Source organism: Rhinichthys klamathensis, unplaced genomic scaffold, assembly GCF_029890125.1.
Source record: "Rhinichthys klamathensis goyatoka isolate OS25496 unplaced genomic scaffold, OSU_Roscu_1.1 h1tg000548l_1, whole genome shotgun sequence".
Taxonomy (NCBI): domain Eukaryota; kingdom Metazoa; phylum Chordata; class Actinopteri; order Cypriniformes; family Leuciscidae; genus Rhinichthys; species Rhinichthys klamathensis.
Window position 1 is genome coordinate 31,594 of NW_026607019.1, and position 27,772 is coordinate 59,365.

The 27,772-nt window shown below is 37.2% G+C and overlaps 1 protein-coding gene across 3 annotated transcripts; it reads left to right on the forward strand.

The window, feature by feature from the left end:
* Positions 1-984: 984 nt before the first annotated feature.
* Positions 985-26,310, forward strand: serinc2l (serine incorporator 2, like). Of its 3 annotated transcripts, none has more exons than XM_056238911.1 (11): positions 985-1,094; positions 3,712-3,873; positions 3,958-4,145; positions 4,267-4,346; positions 5,080-5,217; positions 5,338-5,507; positions 8,560-8,650; positions 9,060-9,210; positions 10,532-10,741; positions 11,200-11,348; positions 26,127-26,310. In XM_056238911.1, exons 1-10 carry the CDS (start codon positions 1,056-1,058, stop codon positions 11,336-11,338), a joined length of 1,368 nt encoding a protein of 455 aa, XP_056094886.1. In that variant the 5' UTR covers positions 985-1,055; the 3' UTR covers positions 11,339-11,348; positions 26,127-26,310. The 3 variants fall into 3 exon arrangements, with proteins under 3 accessions (XP_056094886.1, XP_056094887.1, XP_056094884.1); XM_056238912.1 differs by having other exon boundaries at positions 11,200-11,344; XM_056238909.1 differs by lacking the exon at positions 26,127-26,310 and having other exon boundaries at positions 11,200-12,160.
* Positions 26,311-27,772: the final 1,462 nt, after the last annotated feature.

The window sequence follows — 27,772 nt, forward strand, 5'->3', positions numbered from 1 at the left end:
TGAAATCTATATCTTACATATAACCGTAGTTTTGTGGATCTAATAAAAACTCATGGAAGAAAAAAGAATCATAGATACCCACCCTGGCACCACCAAACTGTATACTATATGGCCCACCTTACATCTCAAAGCAGGAGCTGGATCCGCCCCTGTCTGTCACAAAAAAATAAGTTGTTACTCATAATTATCTTAATACCATGAAGGATTATTAAGCTATGATCAGCACTGTTATTCTTCAAAATTGCTGATATTCTCACATAATTCTCTATATGCTATATGATCATATATATTTAAAAATCAACATCACAAATTAAATTTATTTCAAAATAAATTTATTCTCAAATGCAGACTTTGAACAGATCATCGCCTTTGCTGAGCTCACGTTTCAAAATAAAAGTTGTTGAAGTCATCTCAGTTGGTACATAAACACAGTCCCATTCATAACTCAAGTCACATTAATGTAAATAAGAAATCAATTTATTTTATATTATTTTATTATAGGCTGTGTATTTATGGTTATTTACAGCAATATAGGATTTGAAAAATACACAATAATAGACAATGTAATTGAATTCACGTGGTAGGACTCAAATTTTAAAGTTAATATAAAGATAACTTACTAGTATGCATATGTAATTAATATGTAAAAAAAATGTAAAATAAAATTATTAGTAATATATACATCGTTTAAAATACAATAAACATACCCCTATAAAAAAATGTAACACTACACTGAAGCATACATTTATATAAAAATAAAACCGAGTTTATGGGAGAACATATAAATGTAGTAATTTACAAAAATCTTCTATGTTTTTATTATTTAAAAACCTGGAATTATGTATCATCAAACTACGTAAGCACTTAAGATTCACAATTTTAATAATGTATTTTAAAAAGAGAAACTTTTATTATGAAATATCATTAGTTGTCAAATGCCTGTTACAATAGCTATCTTCAAATACCAGTATCATTTGACCAAATAAGAGAAACACATCTCACTGACTGTCTTCTGAGTTCTGACGGTTTGGAGTTGTTTATTTTTTTAATACAAAATGGGAGCCTGTATGGCGTTGTGCTCTCTTGCGAGCTGTGTAAGTATTCTGTTTAATTTCCCACGTTTTAGCTAGCTAACTGAGCTGCCACTTGACAGCGTCGCTAAATCGTTATCTGAACAGAAAATTCAGACTAATATAACTAAGAAAACGTAGTGATAAAAAAATTAACGTATTGGAAAATGTGTAATTTCGGAGAGCTTTTCGCTGAAAAAAAAAACTAATGTAACACGGAAGTGTGTTCATATTTGCATTGAGATCTATTATATATCAAGTCCCACATGGCTTCATAACAAATAACAATGTATGATTAAATGAACCATTCGGTGAGATTTATTCTTCTTGTAGTTTCGATGCGGTTTATTTTATAAGATTTGCTCATAGTAGTTCAGGTTATACAGGTTTTCAGAATAACAATTTGGGTTCACCAGTACTAATGTTCAACGCCCATTTTCAAAGAATTGAAACTTACACATTAAGAATGAATTTTTTTATTTAATTCAGTTCAATGATAAAAACAAATATATATAAAATGTTAACTGACTGAACTGCTTTCATCTGCTGGTTTTAGGTTCAGGGTTTTGACCTGACAGGTCCAAAATACACCACTTCCTTTTCAGAAATTTTGTAGTTTGAATTTGGCTTTTGCATTTCCATGCCATGCAACATTCTGTAAATGACCCATTGTCTGTAAATTATTATTTCACTGACATTGATTCTACTACTTGTTGGTACAAAACACACTGCATGACAGCCAAATCTATTCTAAGTATAGCCAAACAATATTCCCAACACTTTATATTATAGCTAGTGAGGATGGGTTACTTGTTATGGGACAAAGCATTGTTTTAATTTGACACTTAATATTTGTGCCAGTAAGAGAGACCTTTTCTGATCTGTTCTCAATACAGTCTTCCAGTTCAGTCTACTACAGGTAGTTTTTGAGAAATATAGAAATGAGTGGCAATAATGTTTTTTGCTGGGGAGTTGGTGTTCAGCCGACCAACACTCGACCAACACTCTGAGTATGAGTAACAGTCATGTGTTGAATTTCCTTAACTTTTATACAATATGCATGACTGGATTTATGAAGGCCAAAGTCTTTAGCAATGATTTTCTGACTGATTCCTGCCTTAAAGAGTCAACAAATCCTTCTTTCTCTGGTCATTTTTATATATTATATATATTCATGAAAAGATACTCTAAGTTTACAACAGTCAAAACATGCATTGATTTTATAAAATGCTTCAATCTTTCATACTTGCATGGGGATAATTCACTTAGAATAAAATGATGTTTATTTGCACATGCTGTGTGAATTGTTTTTGCAGCTGATTCACTAAAGGAATTATTCGGGCTCAAAAAGAATTTAAAAATCATTAAAACAGACATTGAAATTTTATTTATATATATATATATATATATATATATATATATATATTCCTCATTGTATTTATAAGTGAAATCTTAGCAAAGTAACCCTTAAAGTGTCAAAGTGCCTAACACATTATTATTTTGTGGTTGTGTACTTTATTTATTTAGTATCTTTACTTTTAAAGACACAAACATAATCATACAACTTGTACAAGTATACCAGTAAATGCATTCAATAAAATAACTTTTCACAATCTAGTTTCAGCCATTTTTTCACACTTTGACCTATTATTTGTTAGTTTAAATCAAGAATTTACATGGTTGCACCACCTGATGTATATCAGTTGTCACCTCACAACAATAATGACAGGGAATATGCTGAATACTGATATGATTTTTTTTTTCTCATATCAATTACATATAAGAAATAAAAGGAAAATACAAGTGTTTTAGTCTACAGTCTGTATTGAAGTAAAAGTAGTAAATTGATCAAAAACCGAATAAATCACACATCACCACATTCGGAACGTAGGAGCTGGAATTGGTTAGATATACTTTAATCGATTGTGATTAATATTAATGTTTTATATTGATACAAAAAGTTTGGGGTCAGTCAGTAGTTTTATTCAGCAAGAATGTATTAAATTGATCAAAACTGACTGAAGATATTTATAATGTTAAATAAATTACTGTTTCTAATAAATTCTGTTCTTTTGAACGTTCTAAGAATCCTAAAACAAATGTGTATCACAGTTTACACGTAAATATTAAGCAGCACAACTGTTTTCAACATTGATAATAATAAGAAATGTTTCTTGAGCACCAAATCATCTTATTTTAATGATTTCTGAAGGATCATGTGACACTGAAGTAATGATGCTAAAAATTCAGCTTTGCCATCACAGGAAGAAATTATTACATTTTAAAAACGCATTCAAATTGAAGATTATACATTGTAATAATATTTAAAAAATATTACTGTTTTTACTATATTTTTGATCAAATAAATGCAGCCTTCGTGAGCATTAGATACTTTCAAAAACGTTTTTAAAAAATCTCACTGACCACAAACTTTGAAAGTGTATGTTTCCTCTGTAGAACCTTTGTGCAGTACATCTATTTTCTAGTTAGAAATCTTTTTCTGCACACTGTATATTAAAGTTTCAAATGTTTTCCAGATTGTTTGTGATTTCTGGCAAATTGTGGCAATTAATCAATAATATGCTACCCCATGTTAACTGGTGATATAATTGCTCTTCCTTTTACTCTTTCCATGTTACAGGCCTCATGTTTGTGTGGCTCTGCTCCATGTCTGCTCTGTGGCTGCTGTCCTTCTTCCAACAACTCCACCGTCACCCGGCTGGTCTTCTCTTTCTTCCTCCTGCTGGGGACACTGGTGTCTGTAATCATGATCTTGCCGGGCATGGAGACGCAGCTCCGCAAGGTGGGTCCATCATCAGTGCGCATTCACTTCACGTGTGCTTTCAATGCATTGTGTTGATTTTCTCTGTTTTTAATGTCTCTTCAGATTCCTGGCTTTTGTCAAGGGGGGACCACAATACCAGGGATCGACAACCATGTTAACTGTGACGTGATTGTCGGCTACAAATCAGTCTACCGCATGTGCTTTGCTATGGCGTGCTTCTTTTTCCTTTTTTCTGCAATCATGATTCGTGTAAAAAGCAGCAAAGACCCTCGTGCTGCTATTCAGAACGGGTAGGTCTGACTTGTGCTTTATGACCATTCATTTATTCTGCTATTGTTTTTTGTTTTTTTGTAATGTTTACTACATGAATTTAAATTAGCTTGATTTTATTATTAAATACTTTGTCGACAGCTTCTGGTTCTTCAAGTTTCTGATCCTAGTTGGCATCACTGTTGGAGCCTTTTTCATCCCGGATGGCACATTTCATGATGGTACATTTTTGGTTGAACTCTTCCTTTAACAGAACATAATAAAACATATATTCACAAAGGGAAATACAATGACAGCATGACAATGATGTTAAGCTCTAAATGCAGCAAAAACATGATAATGTTATTTTGGGAAGCCAGAAGCGCAGGGCTCAATTTCAAGGGATGCATAAAATGCCTGGTTTTCTGCTGGGAAAAAGTCGATTACTTTTTAATGACTGTTTTGAATGCTCTGAGATGCATGGGAAAAGATGGGTATTGAAAGTAGAATAGGATGTTATTATTTTTTCATAGCATATTACATTAGCAGGGAGAATGCGTTGTTACTGTCTTGCCAGAATCCTCAAGGTGTGGAATTAAAGATGCAGAACATTGTGTTCAGAGGTCATGGGTAACTTCCAAAACAAGATCTTGACATTAGTATGCTTCATTGTGAGTCTAAGTATGAAAAAATGGGCCCTTCAGAGAAGCATGTTTTATTAAGCCTAGTTATAAATATAGTTTGAAGAGATAATTCACCCAAAAATGAAAATTCTGTCATCATTTACTCACTATCATGTGAGTAACCTGTATGACTTTCTATCTTCTGCAGAACACAAAAGAAAATATTTTGAGAAATATCCCAGTGTTGTTATTGTTGATTTTTTTTGTCCATACGCATGGGTGTGACGCATGTATGCAATTTCCACATGCACAACTGTTTCCAGCTGTTTCCTTTTATTCTTTTTTATTACAGTTTGGTTCTACTTTGGTATTGTTGGCTCCTTCATGTTCATCCTGATCCAGCTCATCCTCCTAATTGACTTTGCCCACTCCTGGAATGAGGTGTGGGTTAGGAATGCTGAGGAGGGCAACAACAAATGTTGGTTCTCAGGTATGTAGAGAGCAGATACACAGTAAGACATCCTGTTCATCACAATAGGCTTGCAAAGAGGTGTGTCCCAATCTACTCTTTTCCGAGAAAGAAACATGAGACTATATCCTATGTCTACAGGTCTGTTGTTCTTCACTATCCTGCATTACGCCCTTGCCTTTGCTGCGATTGTGCTGTTTTACCTATACTACACCAAACCCGACAACTGCGCCGAACACAAGTTCTTTATCAGCTTCAACCTTATTCTCTGCGTCATCATATCTGTGGTATCCATTCTGCCAAAAGTGCAGGTAAAGTATTAAAGCACATATCAGAGTACTTTTCATTCTGTCTCATTTCTGCTCTTCAGAATTCCCTCCAAAAAAATGTTAAAACATACAAATAAAACAAAAACAAATTCCAAGGCACTTCTTTTACATAAAGTGTGTCAGAAACGCACTCTAATGCCATGTTCAGACTACGCAATGTTTTTGCCTGTCACGATAGTCACTGTTACTCCTTTTCCACCAAGGCAGAGCTGGTGCTGGTTCGGAGCCAGAGCCTAGTTTCAAATCGGTTCTTTGTTTTTCGACCACCAAAGCACCAGCTCCGAACCAGTAAAAGTGGTTCTAAAGTAGCACCAAATCATTGCTGGTCTAGAAGTAAGAACCGCTTACGTCAGCGGCTGGGGGCGGGGTTACCGTGACCAACAAGACGAACAGAAACTTGTGACCGCCATTTTTTAAATAGCAGCTAATTGAGCTAATAGCAGCTCGATTGTAATATCCGTTTATGCAAGTCACGGTAAGCTGCATGAACGCGTTGTATTCGCCGTGTTTGGATGCCGATGTACGTTAGGTTCGCAAAGCCATGAGCATCAATAGTAACGCAACGACCGCCATTGTTGATAGAAGGCTTGTTCGAGATGCATCGGAGCTGCGGGAGTGTGTGGAGAGCATACGACTCCTTGTGCTTTTCGATCGCTTTTGCAGTGCTTTGATGTCATGCGCCAATCGGTCTGCGAGAAGCCGATGCATCTTGAACAAGCCTAGTGTGTTTGTGTTTGGCGCTGCCGCGCTAGCGTTGCTGGGCAACATGAGATGTATACAGTGACGTAAGACCTGGCTCTGTGGTGGCTCTCTGGCCTGTGGAAAGCCAAACCGGTTCTTAGAAAGCTCGTCAGTCGAACCAGCTCCGAACCGGCAATAGCACTAGCTCTGAACTAGCACCTGGTTCTTGCTGGTGGAAAAGGGGTTAGATTATGCGATTTTGACCCCTAAATTCTTGTCGTGTCACGGATAAGAAACATGTCAGGCTGCATGTTGCTTCCAAACCAATCATCGCTTGCCATCTTTATCGATGTGCGTGATGTCATAGAGAAGGCGTAACTAGCGACCGATTTCCGTAAACAAACTACCGAAGCGGCATGTTATCTTAATGCTAAACATTAAGTTGCTGAAGTGCCGCTTCGAAGAGCCTATCGTTCGCCATTTATCTTTATTCACTCAGTTGTGGTAGACACTCGAAGAAACATCATAAAGGCAGGAGTATTGTTGCCATAGATCCACAAACCTTTCCTCCCATTGCATGATTCTACCTCGCAGCACCAATTCCATCATCTCTCTTTTGTTTCGCCATGTTTAAAAGCTGTATTCGGAAAAGCTTCTGTGCTCCTATTGGTCAACTTCCACTATGACACTCTTTATGAGATGAAACAATCGTTTCTTGCGTCTCTACGGCCATTGTCGTTTACGAATCACCACAATATCCTACGTCAAACGGATTGTGCCAACATTTGGCTGATATCGTGTAGTCTGAACCCAGCATAAGGAAGGCTGAATGGTGAAATCAGTGTGTAGTTTTGGTAAATGACTAGCCAAAACAACAAAGGCTTTTTAACATTTTTTACTAAAAGAAGTGCTTTTGGATTTCTCATTTTTATGTTTGAAACCCAACCAAAGAGCACCTTCTGGGATTATTTTCATGAGGTCCATTTAGCAAGCAGCGTTCTGTGACGTTTCCCTCAAATTTAAAAACATATTGTTTAAAGGCCAAGAAAGCATTTTAAAGGGGACGTAACACACAGTTTCTGGCAATCTCATGTTAATCTTGAGGACCTATAGAGTAGTATTGCATCCTTCATATCTCCGAAGAGTCTGTACCGATTCTTTCCGAAAACAGCCATGCCATGGGCGGAGCTAAAGAGTCACGCACAATACATCATCGCATTATCCCTGGCTGGATAACTTTTGATTCACTATACGTTTGTGTTGACATTTTATGCACTTACGCACCGATTGCCAACAAAACACAGCCATTTGATGTTACTTACTGCCTGCAATTCCGACTCATGACCGGGATATTTTAGTGCTGAGACCGCTCCATCTTTCAGTTTCAAACGATCTGCAAATCCAGCGTCGAACTGGGCCTTGTTTATAAAACATTTGTCACCGAAATGCTGGGAACAAACAAACACACTTGCACAACTCCGTTACTGCCACGGAAAAACTAACTGCATCCATTGTTCCCCTAACGCTGGGTTCTTTGGGAAGCTGAACAAGGTTATCTTTCCCTCACAACCAAAAGCACACTTCTTTGGTGACATTGTTGATTTCGTGCTCTAAAAACATAACGACCGCTGCCGGCCGCCGGCGGCTTCCGTAACCCGATCTAATCACGTTAATGGGCGTTGTTCTTGCTCTGGTTGATGTGTGCTCGCACTCTTCCAGGAGAAGTGCCCATACAAGGAATTCCACCTTTTATATCATACAGGGCCATACTCGGAAAAAAACATTCCGAAATTTTTACGAATCCTGTAGGAGTGTATTTGGCACACGCACAGAAATACTCCGTCATACGTCCAACTTATTTTTTTGAAACTTTGGCCATGTTTAGCATGAGAATCCAACTATTTAACAGTGTAAACAAGTCAGAATGCAGGAAATAGCATTAGACATCCCCTTTAAGATATTAAGCAGCATAAAGACCTTGAATGTGAAGCAACATACAGGAAATGACAAAACCGCTTTAACTAGCTGTTCGAAATATGTAACATTTTGCCTCAGTACACAAATCCTGACATGAATGCTGATTTATATAACGTGCATAAGAAAACAGTCTCCCCGTTGTACTGAAGGTCATCTACTATTTGCATTAGCCTCCAGCTTTTGTCTTTTAAAGGAAACTTCTTTGTTCCCTCCTTTGCATTCAGAATATTAATGCAGGCCTGCCACAACAGACAAGCTTTCTTCACTGAAAATCTGCAGTTTAGATTCTGTAATTTCATACAAGCTTCACTGGTGTTTACAAAATCTGATGTGTACTTAACTAAATATGTTTCTTTATTTTTGCATGTGTTTGCAGGATGCCTCACCTCAGTCTGGTCTGCTTCAGTCCTCTATTATTACCCTGTACACTATGTATGTCACCTGGTCCGCTATGACCAACAATCCTAGTAAGTCACGCAAGAAAATCTCAGAAAATATGTACTCTGATGAAAATACCTGACTTTGGTCCCTCTTCTCATTTTACGAGCTTTCATTAAGAACCTACTCAGGTTGATACTTTTTTTGGTGAGTTTTGTGGTGTCATAAACACGAGATGCTCAGCCTTTATAGCCTCCTTACAGAATAAAGCCAAATTACCCATTAGAATCCAGATTATGAATTTAGCCCTCTTTACCTACATTCTGTTATGGTCTAGTATGCATATTATGATCTAGTAAATATACCTATTAGCAATCCAAATAAGCATTACAAAATGTGACACCAATAGTTTAGTTGTGAAGTATGTGATTAATTGTGATTAATTATGGTTTAGTATGTTCACTTTTAAACCATTTATTTTTTTGACTCTACCCATAGATCGTGAATGTAACCCTAGTTTGCTCAGCCTGGTGTCCAATATCAGCACAACTGAGGCAATGCCCACAAGCTCCCCTGGGATGGTGCAGTGGTGGGATGCTCAAGGCATTGTGGGATTGGTTATCTTCCTCTTCTGCACCTTTTATGCCAGGTACGTTAAGCAAAAAAAATGTGAACGTGATTTAGATTTTTGTGTGTTTCACAGCTCTTCTTTACTATTAGTATTTGTTATTAAAATGCATAAAGACCATCTACATTTCTACATCAGCTTCTGTAGTTAACTGTGGTTTTCCATGCTGATTTATTGTACACTACAATTTAACATTTATAATTAATTGATCCAGAGATGGGTTAGCCAGCTGTTTTGATGATTCACTAATTGCTAATAGTTTAAGAATCTTGAATGGGATGTTCTTTGTTGCCAAAACGTGTTGATCAACCTTTTAATGTTTTAATGAATTAGCCCAGCGTTTTAAAGGCTTTTTAGTTTAACCATGTGAGTGCCTCGGAATATTTTTTTTTCATGGACCAGAGATGGATTGATTGATCAGTGGTGTCAGATATGGACACCTGTAGGCAAGGTTCATAATTAACATTTGCCAAGCAGCAAATGTGAGTACAAAATTGCCTTGGCAAGTAAATAAAAAAAATGTTAGTTAGATGGTAACTTTAACCTTCAACATTTTCAGTGTCATAAATCTGTTAATTGAGTAGTGACTAGAAATGGTGCAGAATCTTAAATATTTTTCAATTTGTATCAACAATTATTTAGGTTTTTCGGAAACAGTTCAACCACAGATTTCTGTTTATTTTCACTCAGAATTTTGAGTGGCACTAATATATACATTATTGTTCAAAAGTTTGGGGTTGGTACTTTTTTTTTATTGTTTTTTAAATGGGTATTGTTTTGCTCGTCAAGGCTGCATTTATTTGATCAAAAACACAGTAAAAATGAATATTGTAAGATATTAATATTCTGAATAATTGTTCTCTATTTTAATATATTTTAAGATTACTGATTATGTCACATAATCCTTCAGAAATCATTTTAATATGCTGATTTGGTGCTATAGTAACATTTCTTCTTATTATCCATGTTGAAAAGAGTTGTGCTGCTAATTCTTTTTTAGAAACCATATTAAAAACCAAATCCGGATTCATTTATGAATAGAAAGTTCAAAAGAACAGCATTTATTTGAAAAATATATATTTTTGTAACAGCTTAAAAGTCTTTGTCACTTTTGATCAATTTAATGCATTCTTGCTAAATAAAAGGATTGATTTCTTTCAAAAGTATAATACTATATGGCATACATGTTTTTTAAATGAAAATGTTTTTCACCACATCAGAAAAAACTTTCTCTCGCTTTAACCCCCCCCCCCCCCCCAATCTAGCTTATCATCAAATAAATATTAATGTGAGGGAGGTGAACATTATCATGCCATTGTCCATGTGTATGTTCTCTTTTTAGCATTCGTTCATCCAGTAACGCTCAGGTGAACAGGCTGATGCAGACCGAAGAGGGAAAGGGCTCTGTGGGAGGAGAGGAGATGGGTGAAGACGGTCTGCGGCGTGTTGTGGATAACGAGGAGGAAGGCGTCACATACAACTACTCATTTTTCCACTTCCACCTCTTTCTGGCCTCTCTCTATATCATGATGACTCTCACTAACTGGTACAAGTAAGTGTTCGTTGACCAAGTCAAGTAAAGTCTTCTTTAACTTGACCACTGGAGTGAGTTCATCTTTATTTTTTTATTTATATATATATATATTTATATCTATATATCTATCTATCTATATCTATCTATCTATCTATCTATCTATCTATATATATATATATATATAATATATATATATATATAAGACAAAGTGTAATTTAAAAAAAATGTCCTATTATATTTTAAAGGTATAGTTTAAAGGTAAAAATGGAAATTGTCAATATTTACTCATCATGTCATCCTATACCTTTGGTCTTTGGTGGATCACAAAAGGAGAAACTTTGTAAAAATGTACTAGTTATTATTTCATGCAGTTACAATGAATAGAACAGAACTGCATCATAAATTGGCTCAGGTCTAAATACTTTTTTTTTTTTTTTTTTTCGTTTTTTCTGCCTTTCCCTTACATCCATCTTTAGACCTGAAATAACCACTCAGATCATGCAGAGCACTATGCCTGCAGTGTGGGTGAAGATCTGCTCCAGCTGGCTGAGTCTGGGGCTCTACCTGTGGACGCTTGTGGCTCCTCTCATATTCTCCAATCGAGAGTTCAACTGAGCTTGAGTGGGTGAGACTCCCATTCAAACTGTCTGTGTTGTGTTGTGTTCGAAATATTACAATCCCAAAAACCGTTAAATAGCACGATTGAAAGCAATTCAAATCTGAAACGGACCATTCATGACTAGTATCATAAGGCGAATAGGTACTTACAAGTTTATGAAATTGCATGGACAAAAACAAAAGTATATGATTCCGTGACGTATTAAAAAGAAAAAAAGTACAAAAATGACACTTCAGTAACTTGACACGTGAGGATTACTGTTGTGCAGAAAGTTGCCATTCATCATTAGATTTTACTATGGGTGCTTCTCAGTACTTTCATTGAGGCTTGACACCTGATGCACACCATTTTTTTATTGTTTACGTTTTTGTACCCACACATGATGGATACATGAAGTAAATGGGTTATATAAATTCTATTGCTTCTACTGTGTTGTCGATACCCTCAATAATTCACTTCTCATGGTCCTTAAGGGTTATTTCGCAGTCATTTCAAACACAATATTGCTATAAATGTGTTTTATAAAGTCAAAATTGCTAGTTTATTTTGTATTGCATTAAGGAAACAGCACTACTCGTCAGTTTAACAGGTGTATGCTACTCAAATCTGACACCACACATTTCTAGTGCAACAAATAAACTCAATAACTATCCTAGAGACATAGTGGTCAGCCACGAATACTAATATGCATAATACTGCTGCTAGAAACCTACTCTACCTGAAGAGGAAACCTTTTTTACAGTGATAGCATTTCAACATCAGGGTCTTATTCAATGCATTGTACAATAGACTCTCTGTAATATACAATTTCACTCTGATTTAGCACGTTTTTTTTCTCAAGTAACTGGGAGAGAGGACCGTGGGGAACCCACGTGCACTGGGAGGCTTGAACAGGGGATTGTTTTCACTCCAGGTCCTCTGTAGAGCCCCTAAAACGTGTGCATCCAGGAGATAAGCCCAATCTGACACACCCTTCCCCAGTACAGCTCACTACACCATACTCCACCGTGAGGTCACACACCCTGACCAGGGTCTCCAGCACTTCCATGAACTACAGGCTGTGCTGTAATATAGATCACTGATCCAAATTAATATAATATGGTGCTGCCAACCCATCAGAGCCTCATGTTAGCATATCTAGCTTGTCGTTTGGCAGTATGCTTAAGTAAAATGTACTTTAGTGTGGCAATAGGAAATTTAGTGTGGGGAAAAAATTAAATAGCACTTACATATAAATGAACAGTTCAAGGCTGGTTAATGTGTTAATAATTTATGTATTTAATGGGTAGATGTTGTTCCCGAAAATTGATTCGTTAAGCTTTCCGCCTGTGACACTACACTTTGTTTTTTTTTAAATGACTAAAATAATTATTTTTGTTAATTTTTCTTGTAAGCACATGCTGGAGTTAAATTACATAAGATTTTGTGGTCAAAAATGTTTTAAAATTGACGAAAACCATGCATTTAGTTAAATATTTCACACGTGTGTTATGAAAGCAAAATATGAAATTTCATAACTAAGTATTGTAGGTGTGTCTGCCTCCAGTCATTCGGTATTGCTCGTGCTATGCTTGTGACATTGGAAGAAACTGATTGTGAAGTATGTACTGTGTATATATAAAGTATATTTGACCTTTTTCCGAAGTAACAGTTTAACACAAGCATGGTGGTTCATCTGTTGTCTATTATTAGGAGCAACATACAAGATGAGTAATTCTTCATGTGCCTTCAGCGATTACCCGTCTTATCAAAAGCAACCAGGTTTATTTCAGACCTGTGGAGAAGTGCCTTTGCTGTTTTATAACATTTAATTTTCATACAATATTGCCCTTTCAGTTGTTTCTGTGAATGTACTATTTCAGTGATTGGTGTTGTTTGATTAGTGTGTATGCTGTATATATTTCAATAAACTCATATAATGGGTTGGTTAGCCAGAGTCGAATCTTTTAACTGTATTGATCTGACTGATAATTTACTATCAAAATTTGAAATTATGATTATTGCATGTGGAATTTGTCAGATTATTGATTGAAGTTTGTTCAGGGCTCAACAAATATATAAATAATTTGAAATAATAAATAAATATTTTTTATTATAGTATTTGCTAGAAATATAAATTTGCTAGATGCCCTTTTCACAAGATGTAAAATAAGTCTCTGATGTCCCCAGAGTGTGTAAGTGAAGTTTTAGCTCAAAATACTCCACAGATATTTTTTATATAGCATGTTAAAATTGTCACTTTTTGAGGGTGAGCAAAAAGCACCGTTTTGTGTCTGTTCCTTTAAATGCAAATGAGCTGCTGCTCCCGGCTCAGAGGGCGGAGCTTCAACAGTCCTTTTACCTCACACAGACATGCATTGAACATTTCTAAAACTTTTCGCCTTTTATGTTCAAACCGGAGTCAGACAATTATGGAGAGACTCAAGAAGAAGTGACGACATGTAGAATGCAACAGGACGTTTCTGTATGTTAGTTGATGAATTTATGTAGCTTAGTTATCTTCTAGTCATTGATTAGCATATTCTGTCATGATAATCTATAAATCACGTTCCCGGGGCTGGGGTTTATGTAAATTTTAGGGTTAGTGATGTCATGTTGTGTAGTCCCTACCAGCCATTTGTTGTAGTTTCTTTAAAGTCCCTGTAAAGTAAAAATTAAGTATGTGTTCTGAGTTTGTCACACCACAGAAAAATGTGTTATTAGCCACCCAGACAAATTTGAATGATAAAAAAAGCCGGCAAGTACATAAAATAAGCTATCAAAATCTTGAAAAAATTAGCAGTATTCTCTGCTCTCAAACGCTGGGGGCGTGTCCGCTGGCTGCGCTGAAACCACGCCCACTCGCGGGAAAGCAGCCGACGGTGATTAGGATACTGCTTTCGGGACGGGGAGATGAAGGCCGAGGCGGGAGATAGTCGGTTCGGCCCCATTCACCAGTAACAGCGGATTATCAGTGAATCCCAGTTGTCTCCGACGTAAGTTTATAAAACTATCCCGTGTAAAATGATCGCTACAGAGGCGGGTGTTGGCGGTGATCCTCAGCTCTTCATCAAGGTTGGCTCTTCACAAAATTAATCCACCTCTTCTTGATGTGATCGTTTTTAGGAAATTTAAATAAAGACACCGATCTGTTTTGTACATGATCGCATCCAGGTAGTAGCCTACGCATTTCCGTGTCGAAGTAGGGTTGCCACCTGTCCCGGTTTTACCGGGATTGTCCTTCTTTTTAATAACCTGTCCCGGGAAATTTACGCACTCTCCCGGGACACTGAATGTCCCGGTTTTCAAAGGGCTACGTGAATATGTATGTTCAAACTGTGTAGCGCGCGCAACGGCAGAGAGGGAGAGAGCGAGAGACCTTGCGTGTGTGTGCTAGTGTGAGTCGAGTCTGCCTCAAGAAGCGCATAAGAAGCGCATGTAATCGGAGTGTGGAGCGCGCTTGCTGCACGAGGCGCGGGCGCGAGCACTTCCGTTTTTCTATCAACAGTGGAAACAACTTAAAATAGGCCTACTACTCTATCATTTCTGGTCATAGAAAATAAACATCATTCGCAACAATACATCATTCGCAACTACTTTTATTTGTGTAAACTCACAATAACAAGAAAACGTTGTGCTTTTGTAAAATAAAATAAAACAATCAGTCGCGCTCTTTTATGGTCTCCGTGAACTGGATCGCGTCTCAAAATAAACAAGCCCATAGGCTAAAGCTTGAAATGTCCACTTTTAAACGAACAAATTCGAATCAAAAGAAAATACAGTCTGATTATGTAATCCATATGAATTTCTTATCTAAAGGCGCATCTGCTTTACAGCGGAGATGGAGATATGTTGCAGCCGATTTAGAAAATACTAGTTTATTAATAAACAATTAAAATGCCTCGTTACTTTTTCAGAAACATTTATAATAGCCTATAAATCATCTATAGCCTTAGAAATATAGTGTTTGGCCTTAGAAAACCATTTTATCCATATAATTTGTGAATATTTTAAATGCTTAATAAAGGGGCAAAAAAAAATCATGAAGAAAAATCTGAAAATACGCGAATATAGGATATATTTTTGCGCAGCATTCGGTGTATAGGCCTACAGTTAAAATTTAAATTTTGGTGTTCAACCGTTCATTTTTGGTCTTCAAACACCCCCCCCCCCCAGTTGGGCGGGTAATCGATATGTCCCGGTTTTTTATCAGACATAGGTGGCAACCCTATGTCGAAGGCATAGCTAGCTAGCAAACTGTAGGCTGTAGTAACTAATAGTACTGACAGTAAGTCGCGATTGAGTGGCCTCAGTGCGTGTGCGTCATCAAGTAGGGGCGTGTCCAGGGGCTCCAGTGCGTCATCGAGCCCCGTTTTAGCCCCGCCCAAAAAATCCGGAAAATAGCAATGGTGAAAGACTATTTAACGGTCTAACTCCACAATTCAGTATTTCACAGTTCACAGTCTTTGTAATATGTTTTAGCAATACATTTCTAACATTTATAATGGGTTTAGAATTTTTTTTTTAGAATTGCCTTTACAGGGACTTTAAAAGAAAATATCTCCCTTTGCTTTGAACTTTGAGCGTTGTAACTTTGCAGATGTTGTTTATGCTCAAACAGCAACATTACACACTAACTAAAGTTAGAAAAGTGAAATCATAATCAACCACCCCTTTAAATATTCCTGACCATTTAAATCAAGTCTCATAGAACAGAATGAGAAGGTTGTATTTTTATTTGCTGTCTGCCCACCAGGTGGAACTGATGTGCTGCTGATTTTATCTATATATCATGGAGAACATGCATTTCTCAATACTGATGGCCATCACTCTTCAAACAATGTGCCCTTTAATTACTTGATTCTACTCCAGTTATGCAATTTCATGTCAGCAGTTTTTCATAGTTTTCAAATGACACATTGTTGGAGGTAAAAACAATAATTAAATCAGTATCTGAATCTTTTAAGTGCTGGTTTTCCTCTTTCTCCATCCATGTTTATGCTTTTTTCGTTTACCCAATTTAGTCTCAGTGCCCCAAACTGGCCTCACTGACCATAAAATCCTCTTCGAGTTACAAGCAATTATCATGCTCACAATTGTGTAGCCTTTGGCAGCATTAGCAGCAAAAAAAAAGTTACTTTACTATTGCCAGAGAAAACTACGAAAAACAGGTCTAAAAATCTGTTTCAAAAGCAGCGATACCAAAAGGGAACGTGTTTCGTAAATTCCTCTCAGTGCTGGAGATGTTATGAGTGGCTTGTGGATAAGGAAGGTATTGAATGTTAAAGGGATACTCCACTTTTTTTGGAAATAGGCTCATTTTACAACTCCCCCAGAGTTAAACTGTTGAGTTTTACCGTTTTTGAATCCATTCAGCCGATCTCCGGTTCTGGCGGTACCACTTTTAGCATAGCTTAGCATACATCATTGAAGTGGACAAGACCATTAGCATTTAAAAAAAAAATGACCAAAGAGTTTCGATATTTTTCCTATTTAAAACTTGACTCTTCTGTAGTTACATCGTGCACTAAGACCGACGGAAAATGTAAAGTTGGGATTTTCTAGGCTGATATGGCTAGGAACTATACTCTCATTCCTGCGTAATAATCAAGAACCTTCACTGCCGTACCATGAGTGCAGCAGGCGTAATGATATGACGCAGCGCCTGAAAATAGTTCCGTTGTGTTGAAGGAAGGTGGCCTATTTTCAGGTGCTGCGTCATATCATTACGCCTGCTGCACTCATGGTACGGCAGTGAAGTTTTTTGATTATTACGCAGGAATGAGAGTATAGTTCCTAGCCATATCAGCCTAGAAAATCGCAACTTTACATTTTCCGTCGGTCTTAGTCCACGATGTAACTACAGAAGAGTCAAGTTTTAAATAGGAAAAATATCGAAACTCTTTGGTCATTTTTTTTTTTAGAAATGCTAATGGTCTTGTCCACTCCAATGATGTATGCTAAGCTATGCTAAAAGTGGTACCGCCAGAACCGGAGATCGGCTGAATGGATTCAAAAACGGTAAAACTGAACAGTTTAACTCTGGGGGAGTTGTAAAATGAGCCTATTTCCAAAAAAAGTGGAGTATCCCTTTAAGTGCTTTTGGGCCCTGAAAATCAGGCCCCTCTTCTCAAATGTGTGGTTTATCAGTTGGCAGCTTGACTAAGCATAGATAATGCAATAGTGTTTTGCTAATAGTGTTAGTATGTTTCTGCACACTTGTGTAACACTAGCGCAGCAGAAAGACGGCTGAGGTCTGTATCTGTAGGTCAGGGTTCCATGACTCTCTGTGGTTTTCCTTTAGAACCAGGTGGGTGTGTTACAAACCCATGAGTCGACGTCAAGAGCTCAGCAGTGCTTTATTTCCCTCTGTGGGCAGGCTATGGGGTGTTTCATGTGGTTTTATGAGAGCATTGAAGTTTAAACATTGAATGGCATGAAATGTTTATAAAAGTTTCCAATTGATATTTAATGCAATTTCTAGGATTGGTCTTGCTTTTAACCCAAGGTCTAGTACACTAGCTAATGGTATGTAAGATTTTCTGGCATGAGCCGTTCTTAAAGAGAGGGAAATAAGTGCATACTATATGGCTATAACCTGAAATTGGAGCAAAATTGACTATTTGTTCTTGGTCTTATTGTGTATAATTCATTGTTGCATGTTATTTCAAAGAAAAAACTTCATTATTTTTAATAAAAAAAAGCAACTTACTGAACTACTGTACTTTGCTTTTCTGCTATGGAAGTTGGAGGCAGAGAAAATAATGTTAAAGCCAGAAAGTCTACGCCCGTATAGGTTTTCAACCAGGGGTCCATGAAGGTACTGCTGGGGGTCAGCAGAGAACTTAGGTTTATAAAACATATTACATTTTCTTAAAGAATTGTTACATTTTTAGTTATTTGGATGAACATTAACTAATGAATTGACTCCAAACTTGCATTTGGGTCTCAAATCTTGTGTGATACACTGATATACCCACCTTTTATAATCAAATCAGTTCCAGGTGGATAAAATCAAGTCTCGCACAATTATATTTATTATTAATTAATTATTAAAAAACCGAAAATACACTACCATTGAAAAGTTTAGGGTCAGTAAGAATTTTTATTTACAGTATTTATTTTATTTGAAATAAATAAATACTTTTATTCAGCAATGGCGCATTAATTTGGTCAAAAGTGATTAAGACATTTTCATTGTTACAAAACAAAATCTATTTCAAATAAATTCTGTTCTTTTAATCTTTCTACTCATCAAATATCATGAAAAAACAATTATCCTGGTATCCACAGAAATAATAAGCAGCACAACTGTTACCATTGTCAACTGTTGTCATTTCAAAATATATTGAAAGTTTGAAATTGGAATAATATTTCACATTATTACTGTTTTTATTGTATTTTTGCAGTCCTGTTCCCCAAGTACATATTAACCGTAAACCTAACCTTAACCCATGTAGTTATCTTATATTACCCACTACTTCTAGGTAAGCACACTGTAACTGCACTCAAGTGCACATACTGTAAAACAAAGCTGGGCATAATAAACTTATTTTAAAAACATTAAAGTGCCCCATTATGCTATTTTAAAGTTTCCTAATGTCGTTTTGGAGTCTTCTACAACAGCTTTACATGCATCAAAGGTGAGAAATCTGTTTAATTTTATCATAATATACATTTGCACATCACCACATTTTCAATGACTTTCAAACGACTCGTCAGATGTAGTCTCGCGTAGCCAGACCTTCAGACTGACGGCTGAAGGTCTGGAATTCATAGCAGCTTTCTTTGGCCAAGGCCCGCCCATAAGGCCGTTTGACCGACATGTAAAACAACCAATTACAGGTCGTTTCGTTCAGCGTCACGTTTCGGGGCGTGGAAATGTCCCCACAACAACAGACCGGCGTGCAACAAGTCAGTCAGCATAAAAAATCAAAGAAGGAGAAAAAAACTTAGAGAGTCTATGCCGTGAACCAGGCATACTTTTGAGAATCCTACGTTTAGCTGATCTTGATAAATGCTCATTGTCACTCATGTAAACACAACGTTAGTTTTTCTTCCGCAATCACACGTCTGCGCTTTGTTTCCCGGCGGACCGAAAATAAACGCGACACTCGCGCCCCCCGGAAATCCGATAAAATTCAACCAATCAGATGACGACTTCGACATTCCTGAAGTGTTTCCAGTTAAGTGTACCATATGCATCAGACGTTTAGCCAACGTTCCGTGGGCGTGACGTCTGAGGCTGAGACTACGTCAGATGAATCAATCTCTCAAAATCCCTCCTTTCCGCGAGCTACTCTGCTCTGATTGGCCAGACAGCTTAGTCTGTTGTGATTGGTCTACCGTGTACAGCGCGCATGTCGAAAAACAAAAACGACCATTTCCATAACAACGTTAGCTCTGCTTGTCCCGAGGCTTCCTACATCGTAAACTAAACACAGTAACAAACAATGACGTGACAATGACCCGAACCTCCAGGACGACTCGAGCAGGACTTTTCTCAGTGATTCACTACTCAGTTTGAGGTACTTTATTAGATGTTGCAACTGTAATTCCTCACCATCAGCGTTAACAAGTGCATGTCCATCAACAAACTGATTATTTTACTTGTACTTATTTATTTACAGAGTATTTTTCTAATTTATTGCGGTGAACATGTGGAAACTGTATTAATAACTGTGCGTACATTAGCCGAGCTCTAGCGTGAATGACTGATGAAGCATAAACGTTGATAAAAACAAATCTTGCTCCATGCATGCTTAATTTAGTAGAGAACGACAGACAATCTGCATTAATAGACACAGTTTTAGGTAATAGTGGCCCACAACTGATTAGCAGAAATATTTCAGTAAGACAGTGATAACATGAGTTAGCCAGTTAGCAGGAGACCAACACAATATAAAACTCAAAACTAAGTATTTTGAACACCATCTTTCAAGAGCAAACGGTTTGCGAATCCTGCATTGAACTCTGAGATTTGAGAAGCAGTCGTTAGTAAAATAAAGCGAACAACAGCAAAAGTTTAGGATTATACTGCTGTGGTATCGAGGTAAAGATAAATTTTAACCCTCTGGGGTCCAAAGTGTTTTTGGGGTCCTTGAGATGTTTTGACATACTCTGACATTTGTGCTTTTTTCAGTTGCTTATAAACAAATTACTGGCAAAGGTGTAATTACACTCTATTTAGCACAAACAGGGCTACCATAATATGTTATCAACATGTATGTACATGTTTGTATTTTTGAGAGAATATTTTTATGCGTGGTTATTGAAAAAACTAAAACTTAAAGTTTCTGAAATAAGGCCACAAAACGCATACTAAATATGTGTCCACAATACTTTTGACTAATGGATGTTGTCGCGTAGAGTTTTTTCTTCAAAATGATCTGAAAATCATCCTGCCTTATCATTCACATAAAACAATAGATTGGTTTAAATTTAAAAATGACACTTTTTGTTTGGAAAGGCAATATGCGCAGGGGTGTGACCTGCTGTGATTCACACCTGAGAAGACAATGGGCCCGCATAATGAGCGCATAATGGGGCTGCATACTAATGACCCTTTCATTCAGGTGTGTCACTGAGCCACAAGAATGCAATGACAATATATATATATATATATATATATATATGCCTATATAATACAAAAGTGGTTCACAGTTCCAATTATTTATTTATTTTTCAAATTGTGCTTGCAAATGGTATATCAAATATAAACATTTCTAGTAATTGTGCAGTTAATTCTCATACTGTTTTTACAGAAAGTTTGGGAATATATCCCAAATGTGTCACTAATAAAACACAATACAAATAATTTAAAGAGGAGGCTTATATTGAGCTTTTAAGATTTACCTAAGATTTATTTATATGTAGCCTACATATATTTTTGCTATTTTAATAAAAAGGTTACAATTACAACAACAATTAAAATTTTAACTATATTTCAAATGGAATCTTTCTTTGTATATACTAAAGTGTACATTTTATCACATATTTCACAGTTGCGGATTAATTAGTTTGAATATAGCCTACAATCGAACAAACACTATAATAACATCTTAGCAAACAAGCTTATTTGATGTGGCGGTATTTTACAGTAAAAACGACATCTTGTCTTTCATATGTAACATATCGTTTTTATGATTAGGACATATAAATGTTAATTTGCAGTTTAATACGTTGCTAATACAAAAATATTTTATTTCAACATATTTCAGTCGATTTTTACTCATCTCAGTATTGGAATATAGTTAGGTAAAAGCTGTTCATTCATTCACACACAAAAATGCGATTCATATTCAAACAGTCTTTTTGTTTACAGACACTATTCCATATCGCGATTAGAACAAAGCACTTGAAAATAAAGAATGTACCTATTCCTCGGCTGGATCCGTTGCTCCTCCAAATGAAACTACCTGCACTTCTGAGGTAATTTTTTCCAGGATTATTATTAAGATAGTATTATTCCTCACAGCGTCGTAAATATGAGTCTCTTTCGGTGGGTTATCCAGCTGATGTGGGCGTGGATCGCCTCAGAGCATTTGTGTTTGAATAGAGCGCGCGCTCCGTGGGCATGGTCAAATTAACTTTAATGACCTGAGACGAGAACGACTATCATCTCTCTCTTTTCATACAGATTACATAAAATGAGAAAATTTGTTTTTTATATAAATTACTTCATTTAAAAGAAGATAATTCAGGCTTCATGCCTGTGTGCCTGTATACCTGTTTGACTGAGTATTTGCAGAGTTACAGTTCATTTTTTCGGACGCGTTTCAGAATGGACTTCACTGACAGAGAGAACGCAGAACGCGCATCATGTTTATTTTTCTTTATTAGGCGAAAAGCACAACAGTTTGTTTTTATTGTGAGGTTCCACAAAAAAAATACAAACTTAACAGGATCGAATGATGTACAACACTTATATGTAAGATCAAAATCAACAGAGTAATTTGAGTCTCTTTTGCACTGATAAGGAAAAAAGTGAGCTGGTATCGCCGGCGAGACCGCCGACCCCAGAGGGTTAACCACTGATTCTTCACATGCTCGTCATTGGGCAGTGGAAAAAAAACTGGCTTTACCGTCACATTGTAGAGCACAGCGTCTTCTGGACATGATGCTTTTGAAAGACAATAATTTTATATACGGTGCACTTTCAGATTTAAAACTTTGTAGGATGTTTTCATTCACTTAGAGCTATGTTACACACTACATGAAAGGTCATTTTCAAAAATCCATAATAGGGGCCCTTTAAAAAAAATCATACTGACCTCAAACTTATGAACGGTCACATTACCAAATTCAAATGGGTTGTGGGTCTATTTTCATTAGACTTTAACTACATAGAGATAGAGGATTGAAATGGCTATATTTTACCAATGCTAGCAGCCAATGAGGAGAGATGATAATGACTCTGATGTTGAGTAATAAAGACAGCGAGCTAATGTGTGTTTGCAGAGATAAAGCTTCCTAATTAGCGATGAGATATTGACTGAACATGCTGTACGTTACTCTTGATCCACATAGCTGCTGTGTCACAGAACTCTCTCTCTCAGTTTGGCTACTGGAATGTACAGTTGATTTTGGCTGCTGTTGTGGAGTATAACATTTCACATTGTCTTTGTCCTCATTTTTAATCAGGTCTGTCTCATAGCTGCTGCCAGAAACCTTTGGTTTCTTCTTGTTACAGTCCAGCATTTTGGGACTCTGCCCAGTATGAAACAGAGGTTCTAAGAACAATGTACTTCGTGCCAACTCAAAACCGCATGAAAACATGGTTGGAGAAAAATAAGTGTGCGTCTCTCCATACTTTTCAAATGGGGCTTTGTAGCTGTCTTTCTCCATGCCAGACTAAAATAAGCATGGTATTAGATGAAATCAGATGAAGCATGAAGCATTCTTCAATGTTTTAATGATTTTACTACGAAAATGATGAATATTTTCGTCACTTTAATGTCACAATAATGCCCTAAAATGAAATTCTGCAGGGGAAAAAACTGCTTAAGCTATTTTGCTGGTCATGGTTATAAAAGCCTCTCAACTCTGAATATCTCACAACATTACTCTTTTTATTATATTTTTGATCAAATAAATTCAGCCTTGGTGAGCATAAGAGACTTTTCAAAAACATTAAAAACTCACTGTCCCCAAATGTGGATGTCTTTCCTGTTTTCTTTAATAATTATGTTAACCAACTGGTATACTGTATTTGATGGTTTTAGTGGTTTTTAGTTTGGGACACCAGTGTAAACTAGCTAAGACCAGCAAACCACGCTGTTTGTTCACCAGGGACATTGAGTTTTGAGTCTGTATAATGCAGTGTTCCTCCCTGAAGTCTACAGTAATGTGTTCTCACTGTATCATTTCCCAGCCCACTCTTCATCTAAAGGATTGTTTTGTTCTCTCGGAGTTGCACACACACACACACACACACACACACTATCTCGTTGCTATATGAGAAACAAACTTTGGAAGAAGCATAAAAGAAAAATAACTCTCCTCATCAATTCATATAAACTACTTACTCCTGTCTGGAAACTCTCCCTCTCTGGCAGGCTCGCCTAACAATGAACAAGAGAGAGAGACACATCAACAAAATGATCTCACTCCCTCAGCACCAACACACACACACACACTGACTCAGCAGTGCTGCAGGATGTTCTGTCTCTGCTTTGACCCTCTCTGCTCCTGAGTTCCCAGAGCCAGTCTGGTAAGTGTATCTCCAGGGAACCCTTTAACCCAATATGAAATCACAATGCTGATACTCAACCTGCTGTCAATGGGATGTGATGTCCAGATGTGCATTTCAACAACAACAGTTATGCTGAAGAAATTATGCATCAGTTACTCATTGTCTGCATCATTAAAATTGTATATTTCAAGTTTTCAGGGACAAAAAAAAACCCCTCACCATTTTTAACCACCAAATATCTATCTATCCATATCCATGTACTGTAAACATATTTACACACCTAGTAAACTCATTAGTCAGTTTACAATATATATCGGCCAGATTTGTCTAAGTGTGTGGTTTACACCAGGATAAGCTGCAGTTTGGCCCATTGATTGGCTTTGCGAGAATACTGTGTTCCTAACATGCTCCTGGAATTATGCCACAAGCCCCAAAGAAGTTTTAAAAACAGTAATTTTAGTTCATGGGAGTTCCTGTTTTATGTGACCATTTGAGAGTCTGCAAAACTAGCTGTAACTGGATTTTAGAACAAAATCTTTTTGAGAGAAAAATCATATTGAGAGCAACTGTACTCGATTCGCAGGCGCTGCTCTTATGACTGAAAGCAGCTGTCAGAGGTGTAATTGCATTTTAAGTGTAAAACCCTAGCACATTGGATTACACTGCAGTATGGAGCAAAGCTAATTGAGTTTTGGTCCTGCTGCCACATGTGTGCTGGAAACATTTACCCAACATTACCACCCCATTAGACTCCACAAGGCCCAAAGTCTGGCAGCAGAGTGGCAGAGGGTTGTGATGCCTTAATGCACGCCCGGTTGGGTTTATCTGCTCTGAAGCCCAGGAGCAAAAAAAATAATTATCCACATGGGCATGAGACGAGAGGAAACTTATGAGGGAATAAAAAAGGTCATAGTCATTTAGGCCCAAACAGAATCTGCACCCAAAGAAAATGACACAGATTTCATTCACTAAACATTCCCCACTTGCTTGTGTTTATTCAATATTTTGACTATATGGCTATATAAGATATATCACCTCCATATAACACATTTTACCATGTTTAAATCCTTTCTGAAGTTCTTCCTCCACAATCAGATTTCATCTCAGATTTAATCTCTGTCCACCATTATGGAATGTATTTGAAAACATGAGCTCCATGTAATGGGGGAAGGATCAGATGTACATGGTAGTGGAAGTAACCGAAAAATCCGATATTACAAGGGTGATGGTGTACATTGCCAACAAAGTGAGATATATTTCAACCTATTGATTTTACTCTGAGGTATTATATTGCATGTGTATCAAGATCAAATGTTTACATACACAGTTTGACAGGATCCCATATTCCTTACAAAAATTACTCTGCAAATACCACGCTGGTATAAATGTTATTATTGTTAACTAACTAAAATCATTTTCATAAACTGAAATGAAGCAAAATTATTTTAATTATAAAATTATAATTTTAACAAGAAAATTAAAATAAATAAAAATTTCAACTTAAAAAAGTACTAAAATTACACAAACTAAAACTGAAATAAAATTTAAAGCTAAATAAAAAAAACACTGGTGATTTAAAGTTGGCATGAAATGGAAGTTCTGATTTCTTTTCTTCCCTATTGTGACGTATATCCGAGTGAAACAAACAACTAAATATGAATGACAGGACTTTTTGTCCATCGGGAATTGATTGGATCATTGGATAATCGTGGTTTGCGACTGCTGTGACAGGTTGTCCCGCCCTCGTGCCAAAAAAAAAAAATCATTAGAGAACAGACAAGAGGAAGGGGAAGTTATTTTGATTAAAGATTATAAGGGCACATGAATTAAAAACACAAATTATGTGCACAGAATATTTTATACTAAATACTGCAACATTCCATTATGGAACAAGAATTGTCTATTTTGATTTCATGGTGACTTTAAACCTGGAAATGAACAGCACGTTTTGGATTAAAAAAACAAGTATAGGTCACTAACCAGATATAATATATTTTACATTACACTCCTGCATCATCTCTGACTCTTTGTGTTCCTGCAGCAGGCAGCATTGTTTCTCTCTGTCTCACTCTCTACGTCTCTGTCTCTCGCTCTCTCCCTATCTTTGGCAGGCTGCTGTATGCCATGCACAGGCGCAGCCCGGCTCTGTGGGGAGGCTGATCTAGTTATATAACAGTCGGTGCAGCCGTTGTCTGCTGGAAGACGAGCATGCAGGCATCCCTGTTACATAAGCCTGTTAGGATCATATTGTCACACTGTGGAGCATTCACAACGCAGTGTCCTTGCTACTGTGCTTCCCTCTCTCTCTCTCTCTCTCTCTCTCTCTCTCTCTCTCTCTCTCTCTCTCTCTCTCTCTCTCTCTCTCTCTCTCCCTCTCTCTCTCTCTCTCTCTCTCTCTCTCTCTCTCTCTGGAATGAAAACCCAACCAAAGTGTGTTCCAATGCGGTTCAAAGAGCGTGAACTTTGCGATCACAGTTAACCCAATCAAAACAGACCTCTCTGCATGGCCTAAACCCCCAACCACTCGGCCGTCACGCACCTCACAGCCACATGCCCAGTCAGGTGTCCTGTTTGACTCAGCCGAGGACGGCGGCTGTCATGACGATGGAGCCAGCAACCGTCTCGTTCTCCACAGGGAGTCTGAACGACAGTGGCATCCAGTGATGGGATCAGGCAGCTGTAGGCTATGACTCATCACCTGAATGCCAGGTGAACTTTACCAGACACCGAAGAGTCTACAGGATTCCAGCTAAGCCTTCTAAATACACAGCGTTGACCCCACAGAGAAGGTGAGAGTCTCACCTTATCTCTTTGCTAATTTTAGAGCCAACACGTCGACCTATTCAACAGCAAGACACCGTTGCGCATTACGGTGGGAAAATGAACAATACCACACTGGTTTTGTCACGCAATGTTGCTCCAATCGACCCCACTGTGACCTTCTTACGCATTCAAGTTTTTCTCAGTTTCTCAAGCACCGCTCTTCAGCTTCCTTGAGAGTAATTTGATTCTTGTAAAATAAATATAAAAAAGCATAATAACAGGTTGGAGGCCGAGCAGGCGTGGAGTTTGGTAAGCTATATTTATGCCCAGTAATTAAACTGTCCTTCGGGTATCGACCCAGCACTGCATTTGCATCCGTTAAACAAAGCATTCCTTTGTCAACCGTTTATCATATGGTAGTCAGGGGGACTGTGTTTAGATTCATAAGAGTGTCACGAACACTAGTATATTCAGAAGCAAACAACACAATAGATAGAACTCAACTTACATGGTCTGTGAATTTTTGAAGGTTGAGCATTTCAAGTCTGCGGCCATTGTTAAAAGGTGGGCCAATTAGGAAATAATCTGATTGGAAATATAAACCCAACAGGGAAAATGCATGAATCAATCAATCTATCAATTCCCAGCAGAACTGGTACAACTTTAAGCTTTTAAGGGCTTCTGGAAATTTTAGGGGAAACAAAGAGCATGTGATAATTTACTCCTCAGGTTTGGTTTATAATATACTAAGGAATAACCACACTTTCCTGGGAGTTTAGCAATGTTTTTACAGAGCATTATGATGTACTTTTCCTCCATGCCCATGGGAAAGAGTTAAATGAATTAAAGTCCATGCTGATGGTTAACCCCACTAATAGTCCTCATGTGGGCCATGCTATCATTAGTGCAACTGAGAAGCTTCAGTTCTGCTAAAGAGTACAACTGAGTCAGGGAATTGTGGGAATTGTGCTGACATAAGCAATCCAGTATGCAT

Excerpts from the sequence above, each read along its gene's own strand:
- serinc2l (XM_056238911.1), top strand. The coding sequence starts at position 1,056 with ATGGGAGCCTGTATGGCGTTGTGCTCTCTTGCGAGCTGT. Across the intron at positions 1,095-3,711 it reads TGTGCTCTCTTGCGAGCTGT|GCCTCATGTTTGTGTGGCTC; the intron begins GTAAGTATTCTG and ends TCCATGTTACAG. Across the intron at positions 5,508-8,559 it reads CCATTCTGCCAAAAGTGCAG|GATGCCTCACCTCAGTCTGG; the intron begins GTAAAGTATTAA and ends ATGTGTTTGCAG.